The sequence below is a fragment of the Schistocerca gregaria genome, chromosome 11 (assembly GCF_023897955.1).
Source record: "Schistocerca gregaria isolate iqSchGreg1 chromosome 11, iqSchGreg1.2, whole genome shotgun sequence".
NCBI classification, from domain to species: Eukaryota; Metazoa; Arthropoda; class Insecta; order Orthoptera; family Acrididae; genus Schistocerca; species Schistocerca gregaria.
Window position 1 is genome coordinate 39438782 of NC_064930.1, and position 10067 is coordinate 39448848.

A 10067-nucleotide genomic window follows, 5' to 3' on the forward strand; every position below is an offset into this window, starting at 1 on the left:
GGCAGTGGCTAAGCTGGTGCAATGGTGATGCCAGTGGACAGTGATGGAGTATTGTGGTTCAGAATGACAGCATTGGGGCCAGCAAATGTTGTTACCAGTTGTGAAGGTCTAGCCTCGCAGATTATGAAAGGCTGTAACACTGCATCAGATGGGTGCATCATCGAAGGCTGGCTAGTTTTTTCCATACAAAAGGTGGTCTAGATCAATAATATTAATAAGATTTATTAGTTTTCCTATAATCTGTGCAGTTTGTAGTATAAAAGTTAAAATTACAAAGTTATTGAAGGACACATTACAAACTGATTATATATCCATAATAAAGTAACCTCATTAAGACAACTGTAACACTTTCATTGTTTTATTAAATCTTACTTCATGTACTTAGGTTGACAGCCCTGTAGCCAGGCAAATGTGGGTGTATGAAGCTCTCACTAAGTTAAGCAATTAATATTGAAATAGGAGCTAATTTAGTTAATATTACATTTTAGACTAGTGAATTTACTTCTTATCTAATCTATGTATTGAAGGTTTTGCTTTTCTAAACGTAATTACATCGAAAAGGAAATATTTTCTAAAGGCCAGCAGTTGTGTTGTTGTTTACATATTTTGGCATAAATTTCGTACGAGTATAGATATTTGTTTTTGACTAGACTTAGCTCTTCAAAGTTAAATTAATTCGTGTCTCTCATCCATAATTTGTGTGGTTGATTATAAGTTTCTGAGCCAAGTTTATAAGTTTGTTTACATTAGTGTTTAGTTACATACTAGGACAGGTTAAAACCTATCATGCTGTTGAAGTTATTTTTTGCTTTTGTGTCACGTTTTACTATCAAACCATGTGTGACAGGTGTGGTGGTTGCCATAGAAATTTGAAAGAGGGAGTGTTCTGTATAGACTGTAGGTTGTGGTTTCATTGGGGAGAGTGTAGCGGAGAGGAAACAAGGATAGATCATTAGGCTCTTCCATGGCAGTGTAGGTTACATAGAACGGATAGAAAAATTGTGGAACTGGCAGCAAAGATTTGTGACCTTAAGGCTGAATTAGAAATCACGAATTTGGAATTATGTAAACTAAGGGAGGAAAAGGACTCTGGGCGCTGGTAAAAGGTTGCAAGCAAAGGGCAAAAAAGGGAAACGGTTGATAGAACTTACATAATTCAGTTAGGAAATCAGTTTGGCTTGCTATCTGAAGTAGTGGAGAAAGGGCCTCATTCAGATTTAGTTGAATGTAGGTTGAAGCAGAATATTAGCTTAAATTAAAAAGACAGGTCGGGATCAAACCAGAATAGGAAAAGAAAAATTCTGCTTATAGGTAGCAGTCTTGGGAGGGGTGTGGGCCAACAGCTACAGGAGAAATTAGGGACAGAGTACCAGGTCACACGTTTTGTAAAACCAAGTGCTAGCCTTAGCCAGGTGACAGAAAATTTATGTCAGCTATGCAAGGACTTTGAGAAGGAAAATCAGGTAATTATAGTTGGGGGAGCAGTAAGCAGCCTGGGTATGAATTCAGGGTATAGTATTAGGAGTGACCTGGATAAAATAGGAGCAGAAACTGGGCACACGAATGTTGGGTTTTTGGAGGTATTTCAGCACTATGATCAGCCCTGGGTATCACATGTTAACACTGAACTGAACAGGATGCTCCACACACCGGCAAAGTCTCACATGAGTGTTGGTCCAGTTGGTGCTATTGGTAGGTGGGGCTACACTACACATGGCCTGCACCTTATTAGGAAGGGGGAAGCTAAATTAGCTTCTCTATTAGCAGATACTGTAAGGGGGGCACTGTCACACAAGGGGTGATCCCTGTGGTTATTGTAACCAAGGCAGACAGTTTTTTTTAGGTTAAAGTCAGTTTCCAGACAGACAACAACCAAGGAAAATATATGAAAAGGAACTTCATGCACAGCAAATAAGGATAAAGCTAAGGATGATATCAACTTCGCCAAAATACCAGAGGAATTTTTAAAAAAAGTAGGTGAGCTGATAATGTATTTAGATGATCTCGAAAATAAGAATAAGAATGAGATTGATATACTTTGTCTGTCTGAGCATCATGTAACTGTGGGGATGGAAAATGTCAGTATAAATGGGTATCATTTAGCATCTTACACTTTTAGATCTAGTATGGATAAAGAAGGAGTTGCCATTTTCATAAAACAAGGGTAAAAATACAGAACTGTTGAAGTGAGCAAATTTTGTGTTGATCAGCACTTTGAGGTTTGTGCATGTTAACTTCAGCTAGAAAATGTTGTTATTAGCAACAGTGTACAAGTTTCCACTAGGAGATTGGGAGCTATTCATAAAAAAGTTTGACTCCCTATTATGCTGTCTGTCAGATAAAAAGAAGAAGTTATTAATCTGGGGTCAGATAAAAAGAAGAAGTTATTAATCTGGGGTGATTTCAGTGTTAACTTTTCTAAGCAATTCTGATAGGAAAAGTGAACTAGAAGTGTTGTTAACAACATATAACTTAGAATCAGTAATCAGTATCCGTACACGTATAGCTCAAGACAGTAGTACTCTAATAGATCATGTATTTGGACAGCAAGAGGATGTAGAACAAACACATGCTTTCCCTGTGGTAAATGAATTATCTGACCATGATGCACAACTGATTAACTTACAAAACATAACTGGGTGTACACTGCAGAAACCATTAAGTAAAAGAGTGAGGGTGCTCAACCCGGTATCTATAGATCACTTCAGAGAAAGTTTAGGAAATGTAAACTGGGAAGATATATATAATGATCCAAATGCTAATGATAAATGCAGCATATCTCCTAATAAATTTATATCCCTTTTTGAACATTGTTTCCCAAAGAAAATTACTAAATGTAACACCACAATATTTTTAAAGAAACCTTGGATTATTGTAGGTATTAATGTATCTTCAGAAAGAAAAAGAAAACTGTATGAGACAGCAAGAAGTAGTTTTACACTATAAAAATTATTGTAACACACTGAGAATAGTTTTAAAGAAAGCAAGAAATATATATTTTAGAGAAAAAATTAACAACTCCAGCAATAAAATCAAATCAGTGTGGAATGTTGTTAGAAGGGAGGCAGGAAAACTAACCAGTGGGGTAGGTAGTATTACTGATAAAGAGAATGAGACCATCTTAACCAACATTACACAGGTAGCCAATGTATTTAACAATCACTTTTAAAGTGTAGGAGAAAAAATTGGTGAGAATAGTTCAAAAGAAAAAGCCAGGCAGCACATGGAAGAGTGAGTTTTGAAAAATTTTAGTCACATTAGGTTTCATCTAACAAACTCTTGTGAAATAAGGAAATCATCGAAAAATAAATGTTCTGCACGAGTAGACGACATCAAAACAATTTGGAGCAAGTACAGCTGATATTTTGAGTCACATATGTAATGCATCACTGACTCATGGAATGTTTCCAGACAGGTTAAAATATATCCATTGTGAGGAATTTTTCCAAAAGGGGGAAACCACAGATGCCGATAATTACCAGCCAGTATCCTAGCTTACAGCATTTTCAAAAATGTTTGAGAAAGTAATGTACTCAAGAGTGGTTAGCCATCTCAACAGTAATGGGATACTTAGTAAATCACAGTTTGGATTTCAGAAATGCTGTTCCACTGAGACAGCAATATGCAATTTCACTGTCTACATAATAGAGTGTTTAAATAGTAAAATGTCACCAGTAGGAATATTCTGTGACTTATCCAAAGCATTTGATTGTGTTAACCATGACATTATGTTAGAGAAATTACAATTCTATTGTATAAATGGAAAAGCATATGAGTGGTTTAAGTCACATCTACAGAACAGGAAGCAAAAAGTCTCCTTGTATGCTTCTAGTTATTGAAGGAGTTTGCCACTTCATCTAACTGGGATGAAATTACATTAGGATTTCCACAAGGTTTAATTATGGGTCTCCTCCTGTTCTTGATTTATGTGAATGACCTCCCTTGTTACGTGAAACAAGATGTTGAACTGACACTGTTTGCTGGTGATACAAGCATAATTATTAATCCAGTAAAAGAAAGTCCAATAGAAAATGATACAAATAAGGTCTTTTGAAAAGTTATTAAATCGTTTTCTGTGAATGAGTTTCCTCGGAACTTCGAAAATACACAGTACAAACAATTTTCTCCTTTGAAAAGTTTAATTCCTTCAATAAACATAACATATCAAAAGAAGTCTGTAGCCAGGGTAGAGCATACTACGTTTTTGGGTGTACATATAGATGATAATCTTAATTAGAAAATTCGTGTTTTGATCTCCTAAAGCGACTAGGTTCAGCAACTTTTGCAATCAAAATAATTGCCAATTTTGAGGATGTAGAAATTAGTAAGCTAACATACTTTGCATACTTCCACACTCTGATGTCATACAGAATAATATTCTGGGTGAACTCAACACTTAGGCAAAAGGTATTCATTGGTCAAAAGAAAGTAGTTAAAATAATGTGTGGGGTTCATAGTCGCACATCTTGTAGGCATCTGTTTAAAAGGTAAGGAATTCTTACAACTGCTTCACCGTACATTTACTCAGTAATGAAATTTTTTCTCAAAAACATGGACCAGTTTAAAATCAACAGTGGCATTCATGATTACAATATCAGGAGAAAGACAGACCTACACTATCCTTTACTTAACCTATTTTTGGCACAGAAGGGGTAAAATATGCTGCGATAAAACTTTTCGATTAATTACCAGATGAAATAAAATGTCTGACAGAGAGCAGTAATAGTTTCAAAAACAAATTTAAATCATAACTCCTTGACAACTCCTTCTATACCATAGATGAATTCTTGAATATGATTAAATAAATCTGGAGATATAATATATGTATTTTGTGCCATTTAAGGGAATGGGGTAAATAATAGAAATATTTAGGTAATGTAAACACTATAATGTAAACAAAAAAAGCAACTTGTTTCCTGTGCGCATTTCTTGTGCATTTGACACGTTCCACATCATAATAGTTTTTCCATGCTATTGATCAATGGAACACGTAACTAACTCAATAACTAAGTAACATAATTGATATTGGTTATAAAATCCTATATCATTGGTTTGGTCCTTAACTAAGTGGAATTTAATGCTCGCCCATGTTGCAAAATACGCAAAATAACAAAATTATACAATGAAAACAATCTAATACATATTAGCATCCCATCTCCTCATGCTTAGTCATAAACGAGAGTCATGACTGAATTGCGCCAGGATCCAAAATCTACTTAAGTATAAAATTACTTAACAGCTGCTGCTTGTGCACCACTGGTTCGGTGATCTGAATAGTTCACAGTATCCTGGATTACGTATGATCCATATAACCATTCTGAGGACAACTACAGTGACTGGAAGATACATGACACCGGGGCAACCACTCTATGTAGGAATTCCAGCTTACTCCACTCAGTGATGTATGCAATGCCATGGTCAATGGTAACTTGCAATTTCTCCAAGCTAGTATTCATCAATGGTTTTGCAGAAGGTGAGTCTTCGATTTTTTTGATAGTGTAGGCAGACTGTGGATTGGGTGCCAGCACAAAAGATGTTTCAGGAAAATTAGAAGAAAAATTTAAATGCTATTCTGTATGTAAGTTAAACGAGCAAATAACCTAATGGTGGGTGTGATACATCATAGTAAGAACATTGAATAAAAATCTACTGTTAGAGAAACTCGAGACGTCTGGAGTGTAAATGCATGGTCATAGCAGAGAACTGCTGCTATATTTGACTGTGCTACCAAATACAGTAATCTTTTCCCAGTGGGCATAAATAAAGATTTGTGCATTGAAACAACAATGTGAGAGCAAGGGAATTCTGTAGTTTCCCCTAAAAGCAATGCAATTTCACAATGCACTAATGTAGAGTAATAAGGTATGAGGCTTGTAATAATTAGTGTGAGTGCACAGTTGAAACTTGAACTACATGACAGTGTGATGGACAATCCTTGGAAACAATCAGGATGCCCCTTTGCCAAACATTGCGTTCATAGGCAGCCACACAGGCGACAGAGAAAGAGAAGGTGATAACACTCAAATTTGCGACTGGTGCAAGTTATGGACAATGATATCTGCACATTTAAAACATCTGTAGATCATGACAGTTGTACAACAGCAGCAGTGCAATAATACAGAAAGGTTGATTCCTAGATGGAGTACATCATTTGCATGTGTACTGATGTATGAAATGAATTATTAGCTATGGTTTGCTGTAAGGTTTCAGCTGGCACTAAGTTAGGGCTGAGGCTCTGTTACAGTCTTGACTGAATGGAAGTATGCACAGTGTTAACATGCAAGTGTTGCGTGGGTGTTATGCAACAAGATCTGTAAGGCTTTGGTCCCTTCCAAAGTAGCAGTCAGTTTGCAGAGTTCCCTGTGTGCAGTTATTGAGTCACACTGGATCGCATTTTTAAGTTCTTAGTATTTCAGTATTAGCACAGCGGCTATATTATGGATTTGTCAGTTGGTAACCAAAATTTGTCTTCAATGTGATTGAGCTGCACATGCCAGGATACTAGGATTTCATGATACTGCGTAACAAAGAACGAAGCTCGCTGGGGAGCTTTATCACAGCGATCATCATCAGTCTGATCAGGGGTACCAAATTTGTTTTCAACACAGCTGCACCTCTATTAAACCAAACTTGTATAGCAATGTGGAGTGGTACTGTGACTGTTTGTTCACAGGATGAACAGTGTTTTTAATGCAGTGAAGGAGAATTAAATCTGTGAAAAGACAGAGATGGTAGTACTCATTGTCTGGTCGTTTCTGCTTGCATGCTGCAAGAGACAGTACTCGTGTAGAGGCAATAGCAACAGGGTACCAAGGATCGGCGGCTTCGCAATCAAGTTGATTGATCGGCAGTATTTATAGAGTGTTCACAGGTGCTAGTTGTCTTGAAACGGCAAGGTCCATGGTTCATGGGGGGAGGAACGAGATTGCTATAGAACCTCAATATAAGTTAGATCTAGTCTTAGTAAAACAAAATCTTCAGAGCTCTGCCTTGAAGAGAGAAACGCATAAATTTTTTCAAAAGTGTGTGGAGCCTTACCGAGTACAATGGGTAATCCACACAAAAACCTTATTCTTAGTGAATCATACAACTGGAGAAGAAAAAGGAAAATATAGTGTTAAAGATATAATGTGGTGTATTCCCCAGGAACGTTAACATTCTGTGTTAATGGGGGAGTGACGACCATCGAAGCTGAGTTGGGTGCAGTGTTACTTCCACAATTAGTTTTCCTACACTGAATTCCCTTTAAATCTTCGACAATTTTGTAATCTATTTATAACCTCATAAACTATCCTATCATATTAGTATTTAAGTGACTGATTGTGACTGTACTGTTATGACTACTTTAAGGAGTCACAGTAAACAGTAACACCTAAGCATGAGGTAAAACTAACAGAATAACATTCTAGAAGAAGATATGTTATGATGGTACTGTATAATACCTAGATGAATAAAGTGAACAGGGTATCTTATGTGTGTATAAGATATAATGTGAAGTGACTAACTGGTAAAATAACTATCTGACTTAAGTCTATAAATGTTCTATTTTTATAGAGTATTTTATACCTTTTGGTGAGATAGCATATGAATGGGGAGGGATTCTACCAATTTTGAAAGGGGGTTGTTAGTGTAGGTACACAACGTTAACGCTACACACACACACACACACACACACACACACACACACACCACACCACACCACACCACACCACACCTTTCACACAACCCTCGCAGACAAGTGTGACTGATTCTTCACCATATGCTATTCCACAGGAGTTGCTAAGATCTTTCTTCGGGGACTTCAAAGGTGAAGGTGAGAATGTCCATTCTTTAGGTGACGTTTAACATCATACACTCTCCGGTTCCTCACTTAAGTATCGGTGAAGTGGGGATCCTGGGGAAGGGCGGTGGGAAGAATTTCCTGTCTTTAGGGCTATCTTCTTTCTCTTCTTCGATCTTAGCAACCATTTCTACTTCTCCCTTTCTTACTTATTTTCTGAGTACCAGTCCACCTTTCCCTCTTTCCATATGCATACACTTCTATTGCTAAAGTCCTTCTTACTTTCTGTGGTTTCCTATAACCTTCAACTTATTTAAAATAAGTAGGCCAAAGAACCAGGCTGCATGAAAACATATCGACATACACACAAAATTAAACTTAGATGCAAACATGAAAATTTCGAATTAGAAAGCTAAAAGCGATGGCAGACCCGCCAAGATATGTAGAGAAATATAGATATATGTCCATCTGAATCGATGCTCATACTACATTGCTGATATGTGATAGTACTGCATCGTTAATTATGTAGCTCTAACATATATTTACATGTTCAATTGGAAGAAAGTAAGTAAATACACATAGACATAGCATCTACTAGGTGTGTGCATGATCTCTATTTATATAGCAAAAGTGAGGAGTGAAAGAGGACTCTAGAGTATAAGATGATGCATTAGAAAATGGAATATGGGTGTAAAGTAGATTGGTAATCTGACCAGAGAATATTTAAGAATAGTATACATAAAGATGTGTGCTAGGGCAATGAACCAGGAGGCCTAATCAGGAAGGAGAAGGAGGGCGCACCAAGCATTTATTGGATGGTAAGGCGCAGATAGGCAGACCCAAGAGAGGCTAACCTATACTGTGCAGCAGTGGCACCAAGATGGGGATGACCTGTGTACCATAGATTAGGAATTAAAAAGGGGTGTACCTACCCAAACGGAAGTAGAAAGGGCACTCCTAGGATCAACTCATGTGAGATATCAGTACTGTTCCAAAAGGAAAAAAGGGGCAGTATCGTGACAGAAGTCGCATGTTTATAGAGATTATTCTGGTAAGTTTGAATTCTCTATTCCACTAGCCTTGTCAGGTTTACAAATATCCAAGAAGGGAACACTTTTATTCTACCCAGAGTTTCTCCAGATTACAATAAGTTATAATTAAGTACATACTTAGAAAAAAGAGTAGTACAGGAAGTAAGAACAAAGCAAAAGAATGTTCGTGAATCATGTGCACCTGGAATTTACTATTGGAAGAGGAACAAAAAACAGAGGTAACTCCAACCTGGACTGAAAGGTTCACAGTTTGTAATTGTGGTATCATCTTGTGTAATTTTAATATGTAGAATGCATATGTGTAAAATGTTGCGCGTTCGATCTAAAAGGAGGGATATATAGTGCTTCGAGAATTTCGGGGTAAATTCTAGAAACACTTGGCTGTCCACCATTTCGAACACCCAGTATTTTAACGACGAAGGTGAGAGAGCCTTTTTTACTGCGCCACCGGTATTTGTGTGCGCAGGTAGGACAGCTGTCACGAGAAGCCTGGAGCGCCGTCAGATGAGCGACCCTGACAAGTGGGGACCGCGTATGCCTTGGAAGCCGTATGTCCGGTCCAAGGAGTAATCAAGGGACACTCTTTGACAGTGAAATAGTAATGACTGTTCGGAACAAAAGAGCTTGTGCCACTGTTTCTGCCTGTTAGTTTGACATTGTGACAATTTCAAAGTATCATGAAAAATGATTTATGATTATGAGTATGTACTAATTCCCTGCAGGTGTTTTTTTCAATGGACCGAAACATCTATCCTCAGAAAAACCTTATGCTTCAGGTAACCCTGCAATGGTACTCTCGTTGGACACAAATCCGCTCTCTGTGTGCACTGTATGCAGTTCCACACATACTGGTTTACGTCTATGTGCTTGTGCCCCTATCAATACCTTTTCACTACTCTTCTGTTGGTAGATAGGCAACCTCCATGACCCGCTAATATGTGATTTTGAGCTTGTTGTAGCATGCTATTCCTTAGCTTCACCTGCGGCCCCAACTTGGTTTCTTTATATAGCAACACATCCTCCATACAAAAATATGACTGCTTAAAATACTGCTTAATGCTTCATCTACTTTTTGTGCAGCTTGCCATTCTTATGCTTATTCCCCCAATATGTAATGCTGCTACTTTTCTACTTAACGTGCCCATATTTCTGTGATTCTTCCCACATTTATGCATAACTTCAAAATCAACTTCACTTAGTCTTACTGCCCAACGTGACAACCTATTGGAAGTATT

At 37.4% G+C, this 10067-nt stretch overlaps 1 protein-coding gene across 2 annotated transcripts in view; it reads left to right on the forward strand.

Moving 5' to 3' along the window:
• Positions 1 to 9739, forward strand: part of LOC126295173 (zinc finger protein 492-like) — a 113780-nt gene extending 104041 nt beyond the window's left edge. Inside the window, exon 9 of one of the 2 annotated variants that reach the window (XM_049987475.1) lies at positions 9299 to 9739. In XM_049987475.1, coding sequence (XP_049843432.1) covers positions 9299 to 9402 — 104 coding nt within the window. In that variant the 3' untranslated portion in view covers positions 9403 to 9739. The remainder of the gene's footprint in view (positions 1 to 9298) is intronic. The other variant, XM_049987480.1, reaches the window with a different exon arrangement.
• Positions 9740 to 10067: the final 328 nt, after the last annotated feature.